General features: G+C 42.0%; 1 protein-coding gene across 1 annotated transcript in view; it reads left to right on the top strand.

Annotated features, from left to right (window-relative positions):
• Nucleotides 1-18,457, top strand: part of LOC139409961 (leucine rich repeat transmembrane neuronal 4 like 1) — a 67,411-nt gene that overhangs the window by 20,176 nt on the left and 28,778 nt on the right. The window contains exon 2 of the mRNA XM_071155374.1: nt 12,514-14,153. Coding sequence (XP_071011475.1) covers nt 12,514-14,153 — 1,640 coding nt within the window. The remainder of the gene's footprint in view (nt 1-12,513; nt 14,154-18,457) is intronic.

Raw genomic sequence — 18,457 nt, 5'->3', positions numbered from 1 at the left:
GATGGCCTAGGAACAGTGGGTAACATTGCAAATATCAGAAACTTTCTTTCCAAAAATGATGCAGAAAAATGTATCCATGCTTTTGTTACTTATAGGTTAGACTACTGCAATGCTCTACTTTCCTGCTACCCAGATAAAGCACTAAATCAATTTTGGTTAGTGCTAAATACGGTTAGCAGTAAAACCGTAAAACCTTGAAATCACCTTGTTCAGGGGCAGAACAACAGATTTGTAACTTGTCAGCTCGGGGGTTTGAACTTGCAACCTTCCGGTTACTAGTCCAACACTCTAACCACTAGGCTACCATGTGTCTTGTGACTGTAGAGTACGTGTAGGTATGTACGGCAGGACCAATTCGGAAAGATAGGTAGGAGCAAGCCCATGTAATGCTTTGTAGGTTAGCAGTAAAACCTTGAAATCAGCCCTTGCCTTAACAGGAAGCCCGTGTAGGGAGGCTAGCACTGGAGAAATATGATACATTTTTTGGGTTCCAGTCAGGATTCTAGCAGCCGTATTTAGCACTAACCGAAGTTTATTTAGTGCTTTATCTGAGTAGCCAGAAAGTAGAGCATTGCAGTAGTCTAGCCTATAAGTAACAAAAGCATGGATACATTTTTCTGCATCATTTTTGGAAAGAAAATTTCTGATTTTTGCAATGTTACGTAGATGGAAAAAAGCTGTCCTTGAAGCAGCCTGTTTGCCTGCTTTATATAGAAAGCCACAGCCACGAGACTCACTATCTACCTAATAAACTGTCTACTGAGTGCCTTCAGAAAGTATTCATACCCCTTGACTTATTCCACATTTTGTTGTGTTACAGCCTGAATGTAAAATGTATTCAATTATTGTTTTTTCTTCACCCATCTACACACAATACCCCATAATGACAAAGTGAAAACATGTTTTTTAAGATTTTAGAAAGTTTATACAGAAATATATCATTCACATAAGTATTTCTACCCTTGAGTCAGTGCTTTGTAGAAGTACCTTTGGCAGCGATTACAGCTGTGAGTCTTTCTGGGTAAGTCTCTAAGAGATTTCCACACCTGGATTGTGCGACATTTGCCCATTATTCTTTTCAAAATTCTTTAAGCTCTTTCAAATTGGTTGTTGATAATTGCTAGACAACCATTTTCAGGTCTTGACATAGATTGTCAAGTAGATATAAGTCAAAACTGTTACTCTGTCACGCAGGAACATTCACTGTCTTCTTGGTAAGCAACTCCAGTGTAAATATGGCCTTGTGTTTTCGGCTATTGTCCTACTGAAAAGTGAATTAATCTCCCAATGTTTCATGGAAAGCAGACAAGCAGATTTTCCTCCAGGATTTTGCCTGTGCTTAGCTCCATTCTGTTTCTTTTTTTATACTGAAACTCTCCAGTCCTTAACGATTACAAGTATAGCCATAACATCAAACAGCCACCACTATGCTTGAAAATATGGAGAGTGGTACTCAGTTATGTGTTGTATTGGATGTCATGTGTTGGATTGGATTTGCCCCAAACATAACATTTTGTGTTCAGGACAAGTGAATTGCTTTGCCTCATTTTTTTCAGTACTACTTTAATGCTTTGTTGCAAACAAGATGCATGTTTTGGAATATTTGTACTCTGTACAGTAATGTAGAGTAACTAGAATGTTGTTGATCCATCCTCATTTTTCTCCTGCTACAGCCAATAAACTCTGTAACTGTTATAAAGTCCTTCCTCTCCGGCATATGAGCTAGGAAGGACGCCTGTATCTTTGTAGTGACTGGGTGTATTGACACACCATCCAAAGTGTAATAATAACTTCACCAACTTCCATGTCTGCTTCCCCCCCCATCTACCAATCAGTGCCCTTCTTTGCGAGGCATTGAAAAACCACCCTGGTCTTTGTGGTACAGTATGTGTGGGGTACATTGATCAGGTAATAATTTAAAAAGCATATTAACCTCTTGGAACTCCCCATACCGGATCCGGTATCAGGAATACAGACTCAAGCTCATTACCATAACGCAACGTTAACTATTCATGAAAATCGCAAATGAAATGAAATAAATATGCCATCTCGCAAGCTTAGCCTTTTGTAAACAAAACTGTCATCTCAGATTTTCAAAATATGCTTCTCAACCATAGGAAAACAATAATTTGTGTAACAGTAGCTAGCAAACAAAGGATTTAGCGTTAGCATTAGCGTTAGCATCCAGCACGCAACATTTCAACAAAAACATAAAAGCCTTCAAATAAAATCATTTACCTTTGAAGAACTTCTGATGTTTTCAATGAGGATACTCTCAGTTGGATAGCAGATGCTCAGTTTTTCCAAAAAGATTCTTTGTGTATTAGAAATAGCTCCGTTTTATACATCACATTTGGCTACCAAAAAAAAACCGAAAATTCAGTCCTCAAAACGCGAACTTTTTTCCAAATTAACTCCATAATATCGACTGAAAACATGGCAAACGCTGTTTAGAATCAATCATCAAGGTGTTTTTCACATATCTCTTCATTGATACATCGTTCTTGGACACATGCTTTCTCCCCTGAATCAAATGGTAAAGTGGAAGCAGCTGGCAATTGCGCACCGAATTCGACGCAGGACACCAGGCGGACACTTGGAAAATGTAGTCTCTTATGGTCAATCTTCCAATGATATGCCTACAAATACGTCACAATGCTGCTAAGACCTTGGGCGAACGACAGAAAGTGTAGGCTCATTCCTTGCGCAATCACAGCCATATAAGGAGACAATGGAAAACAGAGCTTCAGAAATTCTGCTAATTCCTGGGTGATGCATCATCTTGGTTTCGCCTGTAGAATGAGTTCTGGGGCACTTACAGACAAAATCTTTGCAGATTCTGAAACTTCAGAGTGTTTTCTTTCCAAAACGGTCAAGAATATGCATAGTCGAGCATCTTTTCGTGACAAAATATCGCGCTTAAAACGGGAACGTTTTTTATCCAAAAATGAAATAGCGCCCCCAGAGATCCAACAGGTTAAACACTATTATTGCACACAGTGTGTCCATGCAACTTGTTAAGTAACTTGTTAAGCACATTTTTACTCCTGAACCTATTTTAGCATGCCATAACAAAGGAGTTGAATACTTATTGACTCAAGACATTTCATCTTTACATTTTTTATTAACTTGTAAAAATTTGAAAAATATAATTCCACTTTGACATGATGGGGAATTTTGTGTAGGCCAGTGACAAAACAAATCTAACTTGAATCCATTTTGCTGTAGGCACAACCCCCACCTGTGGACGTCGGGCCCTCATACCACCCTCATGGAGTCTGTTTCTGACCGTTTGAGCAGACACATGCACATTTGTGGCCTGCTGGAGGTCATTTTGCAGGGCTCTGGCAGTGCTCCTCCTGCTCCTCCTTGCACAAAGGCGGAGGTAGCGGTCCTGCTGCTGGGTTGTTGCCCTCCTACGGCCTCCTCCACGTCTCCTGATGTACTGGCCTGTCTCCTGGTAGCGCCTCCATGCTCTGGACACTACGCTGACAGACACAGCAAACCTTCTTGCCACATCTCGCATTGATGTGCCATCCTGGATGAGCTGCACTACCTGAGCCACTTGTGTGGGTTGTAGACTCAGTCTCATGCTACCACTAGAGTGAAAGCACCGCCAGCATTCAAAAGTGACCAAAACATCAGCCAGGAAGCATAGCAACTGAGAAGTGGTCTGTGGTCCCCACCTGCAGAACCACTCCTTTATTGGGGGTTTCTTGCTAAATGCCTATAATTTCCACCTGTTGTCTATTCCATTTGCACAACAGCATGTGAAATGTATTGTCAATCAGTGTTGCTTCCTAAGTGGACAATTTGATTTCACAGAAGTGTGATTGACTTGGAATTACATTGTGTTGTTTAAGTGTTCCCTTTATTTTTTTGAGCAGTGTATATACACTGTATATTTGTACACTTTTTTGGACTAATTTCAATGGCAGAAAACTCACTGAAGAAATCGGCATCGGAGTTGTAAAATAAATAAGCCTGTTTCTTCATGTCCAGTGTGTGTCCAGTGCTGTTATTAAAAAGACACTAAAGCCAATGTAAGGCAATAGTGTGGGCAATGGGCACTCAAACCACCAAGGTCAGAACATTAGGAAATACTGAGGAGGCACAGAATGTAAATGCAATTCAAGGCCCAGACAAGTACAACATTTACATACCATTATGAATTCATGAAAACCATACGTCTTTTCATGAGTGAGCTGTAGCATCACCATATACAGTGCCTTTGGAAAGTATTCAGACCCCTTGACTTTTTCCACATTTTGTTACGTTGCAGCCTTATTCTAAAATGGATTAAAGAAAAAAATCCTCAGCAATCTACACACAATAATCCATAATGACAAAGCGAAAACAAGCTTGTAGAAATGTTTGCAAATGTATTAAAAATTAAAAACTGAAAAACGTTATTTAGGAATATATACTGTATTCAGACCCTGTATAGGTATTCAGACCCTTTGCTATGCGATTCCAAATCAAGGTCAGGTACATTCTGTTTCCATTGTTCATCCTTGAGATGTTTCTACAACTTGATTGGAATCCACCTGTGGTAAACCCAATTTATTGGACATGATTTGGAAAGGCACACACCTGTTTATATAAGCTCCCACAGCTTACAGTGCATGTCAGAGCAAAAACCAAGCCATGATATCGAATAAATTCTCTGTAGAGCTCCGAGACAGGATTGTGTCGAAGCACAGATCTGGGGAAGGATACCAAAAACATTTCTGCAGCATTAAAGGTCCCCAAGAACACAGTGGCCACCACCATTCTTAAATGGAAGAAGATTATTTCTCTCACCAAGACTCTTTCTAGAGCCGGCTGCCCGGCCAAACAGAGCAATCTGGAAAGGGAGGTGACCAAGAACCCGATGGTCACTCTGACAGAGCTCCGGAGTTCCTCTGTGGAGAACCTTTCAGAAGGACAACCATCTCTGCAGCACTCCACCAATTAGGCCTTTATGGTAGTGTCCAGATTGAAGCCACTCCTCAGTAAAAGGCACATGTAGCCTGCTTGGAGTTTGCCAAAAGGCACCTAAAGACTCCAAGACCATGAGAAACCAGATTATTTGTTCTGATGAAACCAAGACTGAACTCTGATGAAACCAAGACTGATGTGTCACGTCTGGAGGAAACCTTGCACCATCCCTACGGTGAAGCATGGTAGTGGCAACATCATGTTGTGGGCGTGTTCTTCAGCGGCAGGGACTGGGAGACTAGTCGAGGGAAAGATTAACAGAGCAAAGTACAGAGAGATCCTTGATGAACACCTGCTCCAGAGCACTCCGCCCCAGTCTGGGGTCCTAAGGTTCCCCTTCCAACAGGACAACGACCCTAAGCACAGAGCCAAGACAACGCAGGAGTGGCTTCGGAAATGGATTCTCAATGTCCTTGAGTGGCCCAGCCAGAGCCCAGACTTGAACTCGATCAAACATCTCCGGAGAGACCTGAAAATAGCTATGCAGCGACACTCCCCATCCAACCTGACAGCGCTTGAGTGGATCTGCAGAGAAGAATGGGAGAAACTCCCAAAATACAGGCGTGCCAAGCTTGGAGTGTCATACCCAAGAAGTCTCGAGACTTTAATTGCTGCCAAAGATGCTGCAACAAAGTACAGAGTACTTATGACAATGTGATACTTCTGTTTTAATTTTTTTTATAAATTAGCAAACAATTCAAAAATCCTGTTTTTGCTTTGTCATTATGGGTTATTGTGTGTATATTGGTGAGGGGAAAAAAATATTTATTCCATTTTAGAATAAGGCTTTACCCCGGGGTACTCATTCCGCGAGCCCTTAATTTGCAGCTTGCAGTGATTTTCCTGTTTTACATTCATAATACATAACAATGATACAATTTCAATTCAATGTGTTTAAGGCAGGCCTGAATCACTTCATTGAATATATCTATTGTTCTCTGGATGGCAGATAGATGGCAGTATAGCGCAGCTGTTTAACAGCTGAAATAGAACACAACTGCTCAGCTACAGCGACCGACACATCAGTTTGCTACTAGCTAATTTTGCAGTCTGATCGACATGGATCGATTTATTGTAAAAAATAAACGTAAATCTATTGACAATGAACATGAGGTGGAAGAGCTGGAGAACGTGACAGCTATGAACGAACAACCACCGGAGAACCAGGAAAATCAAGAAGATGGCGGCGGGGAAATGCAGCTAGCTAACATAGCTAACATGGCTAACATAGCTAACGTAGCTAACATGGCTCCGGTGGCAAAGAGAAGGATTCGGTCAATTCAAGAAAAACACAGAACGTTCCAAGAGAAATGGACATACCAGTATTTTTTTGTACTGCATGATGGGAGTTGCTCAATTTGCCAGAAAGCAGTCAATTGTTTTAACCTGTTGCGACGACCAAACCCGGATCCGGGATTCTATTTATAGACCTAAGCTCATTACCATAACGCAACGTTAACTATTCATGAAAATCGCAAATGAAATGAAATAAATATGCTAGCTCTCAAGCTTAGCCTTTTGTTAACAACACTGTCATCTCAGATTTTCAAAATATGCTTTTCAACCATAGGAAAACAATCATTTGTGTAACAGTAGCTAGCTAGCGTAGCATTTAGCGTTAGCATTAGCGTTAGCATTAGCGTTAGCATTTAGCAGGCAACTATCACAAAAACAAGTAAAGCCTTCAAATAAAATAACTTACCTTTGAAGAACTTCTGATGTTTTCAATGAGGAGACTCTCAGTTAGATAGCAGATGCTCCGTTTTTCCAAAAAGATTCTTTGTGTATTAGAAATAGCTCCGTTTTGTACATCACATTTGGCTACCAAAAAAAAACAAAAAAAAAAAAAAAAAAACGAAAATTCAGCCCTCAAAACGCGAACTTTTTTCCAAATTAACTCCATAATATCGACTGAAACATGGCAAACGTGGTTTAGAATCAATCCTCAGGGTGTTTTTCCACATATCTCTTCAATGATATATCCTTCGTGGAAGCCTGGTTTCTCCTTGCTCTCAAATGGAAAAATAATTGCACCTGGCTTTACGCTCCAATTTCGACGCAGGGACACCAGGCGGACACTTGGAAAATGTAGTCTCTTATGGTCAATCTTCCAATGATATGCCTACAAATACTTCACAATGCTGCTAACACTTTGGGGGAACGACAGAAAGTGTAGGCTCATTCCTTGCGCAATCACAGCCATATAAGGAGACAATGGAAAACAGAGCTTCAGAAATTCTGCTCATTTCCTGGTTGAGGCATCATCTTGGTTTCGCCTGTAGAATGAGTTCTGGGGCACTTACAGACAATATCTTTGCAGATTCTGAAACTTCAGAGTGTTTTCTTTCAAAAACTGTCAAGAATATGCATAGTCGAGCATCTTTTCGTGACAAAATATCGCGCTTAAAACGGGAACGTTTTTTATCCAAAAATGAAATAGCGCCCCTAGAGATCAAAGAGGTTAAACGAGCAAATTTAGAGTGACATTTCCAGTCACATCATGCCCACTTTGACAAAACATATCTGCCACAAAGCAACCACAGAAACCGCAAAATAGCACAACTCAAAGGACAGCTCAAAGAACAACAACAGATGATGGACAGATCTAGCACTGTTGCAGAGAAAACAACAGAGGCAACATATGAGATTGCGTGGGTACTCCGAGAAACAAGAAGGCCTTCACAGATGTGGAGATTGTCAAATAATATTTTTTGTCTGAAAGTGGCCGATGTGCTGATTTCACAAACTAAGGGACTGCAACTCTGACTCGACCATAACAAGACACAAAAAAGACATCGGCGAGGACATCGGTAAGCAACTGATTACTGACATATTCGTGGTGCCGTGTTTTAGAATTGCGTTTGACAAAAGCACTGATGTAAGTGACATTGCCCATTTATGTGTTTGGGTCCGCTTCCCTCAAAAATGTTTACTGCCCATGTTACATTTTTTGCTGATAATAATATTGACTGGTCAAATCTGGCATCTGTGTGCACTGACGGCACCCCAAACATGCGAAGTAAGGAGAAGGGATTCATAGGCCTGGTGAGAAAGAGAGAGGATTTCCCCCAATTTGTTACATTTCATTGTACAGTATCATTCATCAGGAAGCACTTGTGGCTAAACTCAAAGAATGTGATGCAACAAGTCGTGCACGTGGTGAACATTTATTATTGCGAGGGCACTGAGTTGCTGGAGGAATACCAGACGGAATACGGCAAATTGATATTTCACAGCGAGGTGAGTTGGCTGTTTTGTGGCAGTTTGGAAAGATTTCTCTTTCTCCTCCCTCAAATTCATGAATGTGTTGCAAGCAAAGGGAGAGAGGAGCCAGAGCTGGATGATCCATAGTGGATATTAATTCTGGCTTTTTAACTGACATCACATGCTACCTGAACATGGTGAATCTCCAGCTCCAAGGAAAGATACAACTGGGCAAAATGCTGCGTGTGGTCACAGCATTTCAAAATTAAATCACCATACTGTTCAAATTTCCCAAAACTCAGGGCAGTCGCCACATCCAACCCAGCATACTGCAACATTTTTTGCTGTGATGCATTTGTGTGTGTTGGAAGAGTTGAAGTAGTTTGAGTCAAGATTCAAGGATATCATGGAATACAAGGACTTTATCAACGTCAACACTTATTCATGTGAAGAAACGTTTTCAACAATGAATATTGTGAAACAAAAACAGAAACAGACTGACCAATGCACACCTGGATTGCCTCACAAGGATAGCACCAACAGACTATACATGTAGAATGAATTCAGTCAAGGAGCAGAAGGCACATTTTCGCTCATCGAACTACTGAGGTAACCCTTAATATGGGTCTTGCACACATCGAATAGGCTACATAACATGTGTGTGTGTGTGTACATATTTGATGTGCTGTACATCAAATAAATTGCATGTGCTCTATTGCTTAGAATTTTCTCTCAATTGATAATGTCGGAAGAAAAAGTACAAATTAAACATCTGTGTGGCCCTCTGAATAATTGTCTCAACCCAAAGTGGCCCCCTTACAAAAAATAGTGAGTAACACTGCAGTAACATAACAAAATGTGGAAAAAGTCAAGGGGTCTGAATACTTTACGAAGGCACTGCAGGTTAGGACATTCTGAATGAGAGATTGATAAAAGCATGCACTTATTTTTTTTTCTCAAACAGCAGCAAAGGTTGGTATTTAATCTCACTAAGAAAAAAAAACACTTGCCTTTATGAACTATACTCCCTCGTCTTTTCTTACTAGCACTAACTTTGTTGATAGCTACTTTATTAAGGGAAAAAACTACTTACTATAATCAAGTTTCCTTCAACAGTTTTTATGCGAGTACTGTATAAAATAATCTCGACAGGTACGGTATGATGGAAACAGTAAGTTTCAGTACAATTTTACAAATGCTGACAGATAATTTGTTCGTTTGACATGGTGGGATCTTTTTGCGAGAAATTGCGGTGGAAATGCCTTTATGCGTAAATATTGATATAATAACCATCATATTGAAGAAACTTGGAGTCACAGATGAAATAAGTTATGATGAAATTCACACGGTGGTGAAAGTGCATGGTGATGAGATTGATGCTACAGTTGAAGTCGGAAGTTTACATACACCTTAAACAAATTATATTTAAACTCAGTTTTTCACAATTCCTGACATTTAATCTAGTAAAAAATCCCTGTTTTAGGTCAGTTAGGATCACCACTTTATTTTAAGAATGTGAAATGTCAGAATAATAGCAGAGATAATTATTTATTTCAGCTTTTATTTATTTCATAATATTCCCAGTGGATCAGAAGTTTACATACATACACTCAATTAGTATTTTGTAGCATTGCCTTTAAATTGTTTAACTTGGGTTAAACGTTTCGGGTAGCCTTCCACAAGCTTCCCACAATAAGTTGGGTGAATTTTGGCCCATTCCTCCTGACAGAGCTAGAGTAACTGAGTCAGGTTTGTGGGCCTCCTTGTTCCCACATGCTTTTTCAGTTCTGCCCACACAGCTTCTATAGGATTGAGGTCAGGGCTTTGTGATGGCCAGTCCAATACCTTGACTTTGTTGTCCTTAAGCCTTTTTGCCAAAACTTAGGAAGTATTCTTGAGGTCATTGTCCATTTGGAAGACCCATTTGCAACCAAGCTTTAACTTCCTGACTGATGTCTTGAGATGTTACTTCAATATATCCACATAATTTCCCTCCCTCATGATGCTATCTATTTTGTGAAGTGCACCAGCCCCTCCTGCAGCAAAGCAGCCCCACAACATGATGCTGCCACCCCCGTGCTTCACGGTTGGGATGGTGTTCTTCGGCTTGCAAGCCTCCCTCTTTTTCCTCCAAACATAACGATGGTCATCATTAGTTTTGGAGCAGTGGCTTCTTCCTTGCTGAACGGCCTTTCAGGTTATGTCAATATAAGACTCGTTTTACTGTGGATATAGATACTTTTTTACCTGTTTCCTCCAGCTTCTTCACAAGGTCCTTTGATTTACACTTTTCACACCATGGTACGTTCATCTCTAGGAGACGGAATGCGTCTCCTTCCTGAGCGGTATGACGACTGCGTGGTCCCATGGTGTTTATACTTGCGTACTATTGATGAACGTGGTACCTTCAGGTGTTTGGAAATTGGTCCCAAGGATGAACCAGACAATTTTTTTTCTGAGGTCATAGCTGATTTCTTTTGATTTTCCCATGTCAAGCAAAGAGGCACTGAGTTTGAAGGTAGGCCTTGAAATACATCCACAGGTACACCTCCAATTCACTCAAATGATGTCAATTAGCCTATCAGAAGCTTCTAAAGCCATGATATAATTTTCTGGAATTCATGAGGTGGTTGAAAAATGTGTTTTAATGACTCCAACCTAAGTTTATGTAAACTTCCGACTTCAACTGTACATTCAAATAAATATCAAGGGTCTTTTTCTGGTGACGTGATGATCGATGCTTGACTGCCATTTGACAAATACAAATATCGCTCTTATCAATAATAATTTCATAATGTAAGTAGCCTCCCCACTCAGCCTATCCGCACTGTGTCTGTGAGCTGTTGGCTAGAGTGCATGTGCCAAGACCAGAGTCGGCACATGTGATATTTAACGCAACAGATTTTGTGACAAAACTATTGGTAGAGTTGAAAATGCAATGGAAACATATTGAACTTTAGATTTTTATTCAGTACATGAAAATTTAAGCGAAGTACATTTTGTGTGACCTACATCATCACGCACTGATTTTTATCTGCATCAAGTCAGTATGGTGGAAACACACCACTGGTGGGAAAATGCGCTTATTTTCTTTCATGTGGATTTTTGAATATTTGCATGAAAATCTGTCGCCAATTTGATGAAAACCTAGCATCTGACTTTGATATGTGGTTTTCTCACATAGCTACGTTAATATGAATGCAACAACTGTGTCGCTCTGCATAAGAGTGTCTGCTAAATTACTTAGAACATACATTTACATTTCATATATACGCTTCAATATTCAATTGTTTCATTGAGGGCGTGATATCTAGCATTCATCAGTGGCATGGTGTGCAAGTTATGTCATTTCAGTAAATAGGGAATTTTTTCACATTTTTGTCCTCACGGATATCAAACCGGGAACACTGCCCTAGAGAATGGGTTGCTTTGATCAGGGGCCCCATGTCAATGTACTGTACGGAGCCTCTGATCACACATACATAGTCATCCATCCATAACCTAGAGACCTCCTCGATTACATTGAAGTAACATTCCAGCTGAAGGTGCCACTTCATGGACACATCAGTTCTCGAGGGAATTCAATTTTGCTAACTGTCACGTCACACTGTCTGTCTTTATGCGCAAAGGGAAGACTTCACACAGCAGGCAGCAATGTGCCTCAATTAGAGCTAAATCTACAGGTGTTCTTGTTTCCTAACAAATGGTTTAAAATGGGGACAAGACGTTATTATCTGCTGCACAAAGAGAACAAAGCAGAGAAGAATAGGATCAAAGCGTTGAATCACAGAGGGGGTGAGAGGAGTGTTATGTGTCAAGACAAGTAGGGTCTTGTCTCCTGACTAGTTTATCAGGGCATAAGCCTGTAGTCTGTGTGCTGTCTACTGCAGCATTAGAAATGCAAAGAGCTGTAACACAAGACTATGAGCCTTGCACAGATTCACCGGGGTGAAAAGAGAGCACAATTACCCAATACAAACATTGTGTGTGCGCACTTAGACATATTTGCAATGTCAATCAACAGACCTTGAAAGCGTAATATTCATAATGCACTAACTGTTGTACACCAATTTCATATTGATTGCAACGATAATATGAAAACATGATGTATAGGTGTTATATGTATTAATTTAAAATCAAATATTTTTCAGAATATCCTTTTACAATGTACGGAACATCCTTGAATGTGGCAATGATGAACTTACTCTAATTGAACTATAAAATCATTAATATTTATAATTTTATGGGTATTTCTGTCTATGTGGATTAGTAAGAATTCCTTTCTAACATGCCTGCTTCTTCTCTCCCTTTCTGTCTCTCTATCCGTAGGTTCTAAGCTGTGTGATGGACGACTGGCGCACCTCCCACTCCTCCTGCTCCTCGTCCTCCAGGCCCTGCTGCTGCTCTGCTCTGGTGAACGCACCTGCCCCCACAGCTGCCGTTGTGAGGGGAAAATCGTCCATTGCGAGTCAGCTGGCTTCTCAGATGTCCCTGAGAACATCTCAGTGGGCTGCCAAGGCCTCTCTCTCCGCTACAATGACCTGCACACACTGCTCCCCTACCAGTTTGCCCACCTCAACCAAATCCTCTGGCTCTACCTGGACCACAACCAGATCTCTGCTCTAGATAGCCGGGCCTTCCAGGGGGTCCGCAGGCTTAAAGAGCTGATCCTCAGCTCCAACAAGATCTCTCAGCTCCACAATGCCACCTTCCACGGGGTGCCCAACCTCCGCAGCCTGGACCTGTCCTACAACAAGCTCCAGATGCTGCAGCCGGGGCAGTTCCACGGCCTGAGGAAGCTGCAGAACCTCCACCTCCGCTCAAACGGCCTCACCAACATCCCCATTCGCGCCTTCCTGGAATGTCGCAGCCTGGAGTTTCTGGACCTGGGCTACAACCGTCTCCGGGCCCTCACCAGGACCACTTTCCTGGGGCTGCAGAGGCTCATGGAGCTGCACCTGGAGCACAACCAGTTCTCCCGGATCAACTTCTTTCTGTTTCCACGTCTTGCTAACCTGCGGGGGCTCTATCTGCAGTGGAACCGCATCCGAGCAGTCAACCAGGGCCTGCCCTGGAGCTGGCACACGCTGCAGAAACTGGACTTGTCTGGTAACGAGATCCAGACCCTGGACCCAGCCGTATTCCACTGCCTGCCCAACCTACAGATCCTCAATCTGGAGTCCAACAAACTGTCCAACGTGTCCCAGGAGGCAGTGTCTGCCTGGATATCCCTGACCTCCATCAGCCTGGCAGGTAACGTGTGGGAATGTGGGACAGGCATCTGCCCACTGGTGGCTTGGCTGAGAAACTTTCGAGGCACTAAAGACACCACCATGATATGCAGCAGCCCAAAGCATCTCCAGGGAGAGAAGATCATGGAGGCTACGAGGAACAACGGAATTTGTGAGGAAACAGACTACTTCCAGACAGAAACTCCTTCCCCGACACCAGATTTCATTGAGACGACACCCGACCCAACCCCTGCTCCCACCAGCCCCCCTCCACCCCTGCCTCCACCTACAACCCTGGCCCCCCTACCCCCACCTCGGCCTCAGCCCCTTCCCCGCCCGACCTTCCCAAGCCGGGTAGGAATTGATCCCAGAGACTCCCCTCCCCAGGCTCCACCCTCCCTCCGCAGCCTGGTGGTGACTCAGCCCCCAGAGCTGGAGCTCATGTCCTTCCACAAGGTAGTGGTGGGCAGTGTGGCGCTCTTCTTCTCCATGTCGCTCATCCTGACCGTCATCTATGTGTCGTGGAGGCGCTACCCGAACGCTGCACGACTCCTGCAGCAGAGCTCCGTGGTGGGCCGCAAGCGACGGAAAAAGAGCCCCGAGCCAGAGCAGAACCTGAGCTCCCAGCTGCAGGAATATTACATGAGCTACAACCCGGCTGCCACCCCAGAGGGTTTGGAGGTGCTCGGCAACGGGACTGGGTCCTGCACCTGCATCTCTGGCTCCAGGGAATGCGAGGTATGACCCGTCACATCAGCCTTTAAAAAAAAAACCCAAAAGCAAAAACACAAAGGCTCAAGAAAGAGAGGTAAATCCTTTATCAGGCATAGACTGTTAAACCCCCATGCAGCTTTTGTAATTGTATTTTTAAATCGTCACTGTATGTCTAATACATCACTGTGTGTGTTTATTTAATGAAAATAACTTCAAAATATATTTTTTATCATTTATTTCCCTTTGTCCTTTCAAATGCTCAGTCTGATTGTGTGGGTGTTAGGAAACAAATGTGAAGATATTTACATGCACAGCCCTGATTGGCTGATGGTCTAGAGCCCACCCCCTTACCCAGATGAACAGTCATTGGTCTATTATAATCAGATTGCAATGTGATATCACGTGGGCCAAAAGTTCCATCCCACCTGAACAGGCTGAAATTGCAGGTGTTGTTTTCAAACCGCTCTTACACGAAAACTGCATTTTCACAATATCAAAGTGTTATTTTGACCACATAGTGCAGAAAAAGTAATATATAATGGGGTAAGCACCCTTGAATCTTGGTTCATAATACAGTCGACTTAGAACCTTGACGGTTTCCAATTATTTCTGCGGTTTTGATTCATAAATCGAACCAGACACTGGAAACGTAAATGTTTTATTTAGAACCAGGAGGCCAGCAACCTAGCTCGGGTTCAGGGAGCTGCGTTATTACACTGCCACGTGTCATGTTCGGCTTTCTGGCTTTAATGCACTTTGTTTAGTTTTTGGTTTGTATAGTTTATTCACCAATCAGCTTATTTTCGTACAGTGTTGTGCTTCAGTAGCATTTTGAGGCACAATATTTAATCATGCACATGATGAAAAGCAAAAACATTTTGCATGGCTCCAGTGACACATCCTATATACACTGTTCCTGCTTTAAGGTCTCACATAAGTCATTGATATGGCATCATGGCTTGGCTCCTTGGATGGTTAGATATACTGTAGATTAGTCACAACATCATGTTTGTTATGTTTACTACACTCATAATATGTGTGTGTGTTTAATCTATAGGGGTATTTCTTTAAAGGACAAAATGAAAGACAATGCAGGAATTATTTTAGGGCCACTAGCTAGTTTACAGTACATAACCCAGTCTTGACCTAACTGAAAAGTGAAGCTCTCCAACTCATAAGATTCCAAAAAACATATTATTCAAGTCTATTCAAGCCAAGTCACAACATGGATTAATGAGGTATTGATCAGCATTAGTAAGATCCCCCATAATAGAGCGACTGGACCTGCCCTGGCTGCCTGTCTTCTAATGTGGCAGAAAAAGGAGAGGTGGGGATCAACCTGCTCCCAGTCTCCATGGCTGGATGCCTATTACTGGTGGCTTATTTAATGGACCAATCTGCAGTTGCTACATCAAATGATGGACTTCTACATTAATGATATGTACCGATTGATTCTTGAAGATTACAACTTATAGATGCCTCAAGAGCTTAGTTCAACTGTCGTACCCCATCGGAACCTAAAATATCAGCTTGTTTTAGTCCAATGTTAGTAAACAAAGTAAATGTAAATAAATACCGAAAAGCCTCGAACCATGGTTAAAACTATAGTGTAGATATCATGAATGGTCAATCCTTGCATCTATCTATGAATTTGAGAGTGGTTATATTTATCCAGGCCCATCCCTGAGCGTTTTACCTAAACAGGGCCGGGGACTATTCAAACTGCTGATTGCCGCTTTAACTGCCTCGGTGGTCCTATACGAGCCGCATGGGGGCGGAATTGCAATCTACTGTAGAGAGAGCCTGCACAGTTCTGTCATACTATCCAGGTCTATGCCCAAACAGTTTCTACTTCTAAAGATCTTCTACTTTTTTCTATGAGCTTCTACTTTTAAAGATCCAACTCTCCAGAAATAAGTCCCTCACTGTTGCCGCTTGTTATAGACCCCCCTCAGCTCCCAGCTGTGCCCTGGTCACCATATGTGAATTGATTGCCCCCCATCTATCGTAAGAGTTCGTACTGTTAGGTGACCTAAATTGGGATATACTTAACGTCCTACAATCTAAGCTAGATGCCCTCAATCTCACACAAATTATCAAGGAACCTACCTGGTACAACCCCAAATCCGTAAACATGGGCACTCTCATTGATATCATCCTGACCAACTTGCCCTCTAAATACACTTCTGCTGTTTTCAACCAGGATCTCAGCGATCACTGCCTCATTGCCTGCGTCCGTTATGGGTCCGCGGTCAAACGACCACCTCTCATCACAGTTAAACATTGTCAGAAATAGCAATTAAATTAATCACTAAGCTTTGATGATCTTCATCAGATGGCACTCATAGGACTTCATGTTACACAATACATGTATGTTTTGTTCGATAAAGTTCATATTTATATCCAAAGATCTCAGTTTACATTGGCGTCTTATGTTCAGAAATGCGTTGTCTCAAACAAACATCCGGTGAAAGTGCAGAGAGCCACATCAAATTACAGAAATACTCATCATAAAACATTGATAAACGATACAAGTGTTAAACATACGGATAAAGATAAACTTCTCCTTAATGCATTAAAAGGAATCACTTACCTTTGATGATCTTCACCTGGTGGCACTCCCAGGTCTCCATGTTAGACAATAAATGTTCGTTTTGTCCGATAATGTCCCTCTGTATGACCAAAAACCTTATTTTTGTTTGCGTGTTTTGTCCAGTAATCCGAATGCTTAAATCGCGTGCAATAAGTCCAGATGAAAAGTTTTTAAAAAGTACAATAAAAGTTAGTAGAAACATGCCAAATGATGTTTAAAATCAATCCTCCGGGTGTGTTTGTCATAAATAATCAATAATATTTCAACCAGACAAAAGCTTCGTCAATAGGAAAGGAGAAAAAAGACAGGCGTGTTCCCGATCAGGCGCATGGCTGATGTCTGGAAATTTCCACTGGCCTCTGATTGAAAGTGCTGTATCTCCCTCATTTTTTCAGAGTAAAAGCCTGAAACAATGCCTAAAGAATGGCCACATGTAGAGGAAGCAACAGAGCTCACGAACTGGGTCCTAAGTCTTTGTATGTTGGATAGGCTTTCAATGGAAAAACAGCCTTTCAAAATAATAGTACTTCCTGGTTGAATTTTCCTTGGGTTTTCGCCTGCCATATCAGTTCTGTTAGACTCACAGACATCATTTTAACAGTTTTGGAAACTTTAGAGTCTTGTCTATCCAAATCTACTAATTATATGCATATCATATCTTCTGGGCCTGAGTAGCAGGCAGTTTAATTTGGGCACGCTTTTCAAGCGTTAACAAACCTCCAAACAAGCTTCAACGCCATACAACACTCATTCCGATGGCCTCCAACTGCTCTTAAATGCTAGTAAAACAAAATGCATGCTCTTCAACCGATCGCTGCCCGCACCTGCCCGCCTGACTAGCATCACTACTCTGGACGGTTCTGACTTAGAATATGTGGACAACTCGGTGTCTGGATAGACTGTAAACTCTCCTTCCAGTCTCACATTAAGCATCTCCAATCCAAAGTTAAATCTAGAATCAGCTTCCTATTTCGCAACAAATCCTCCTTCACTCATGCTGCCAAACATATCCTCGTAAAACTGACTATCCAACCGATCCTTGACTTCAGCGATGTCATTTACAAAATAGCCTCCAACACTGTACTCAGCAAATTGGATGCAGTCTTTCACAGTGCCATCCGTTTTGTCACCAAAGCCCCATATACTACCCTCCACTGTGACCTGTATGCTCTCTTTGGCTGGTCCTCGCTACATATTCGTCGCCAAACCCACTGGTTCCAGGTCATCTATAAGTCTTTGCTAGGTAAAGCTCCGCCTTATCTCTGCTCACTGGTCACCATAGCAACACATAGCACGCGCTCCAGCAGGTATAGTGCACTGGTCATCCCCAAAGCCAACACATCCTTTGGCTGCCTTTCCTTCCATTTCTCTGCTGCCTATGACTGAAACGAATTGCAAAAATCACTGAAGTTGGAAACTTATATCTCCCTCACTAACTTTTAAGCGTCAGCTGTCAGAGCAGCTTACCGATCGCTGCAGCTGTACACAGCCCATCTGTAAATAGCCCATACAATCAACTACCTACCTCATCCCCATATTTGTTTTAGTTTTTTTGCTCTTTTGCACACCAGTATTTCTACTTGCACATCCTCATCTGCACATATCTCTCCAGTGAAAATTGCTAAATCGTAATTACCACTATTGCCACTATTGACCTATGTACTGCCTTACCTCCTTACATTTGCACACACTGTATACATATTTTTCTATTGTGTTATTAACTGTACGTTTGTTT

The sequence above is a fragment of the Oncorhynchus clarkii genome, chromosome 5 (assembly GCF_045791955.1).
Source record: "Oncorhynchus clarkii lewisi isolate Uvic-CL-2024 chromosome 5, UVic_Ocla_1.0, whole genome shotgun sequence".
Taxonomy (NCBI): Eukaryota; Metazoa; Chordata; class Actinopteri; order Salmoniformes; family Salmonidae; genus Oncorhynchus; species Oncorhynchus clarkii.
This window is presented reverse-complemented; position numbering and strand designations above follow the sequence as displayed.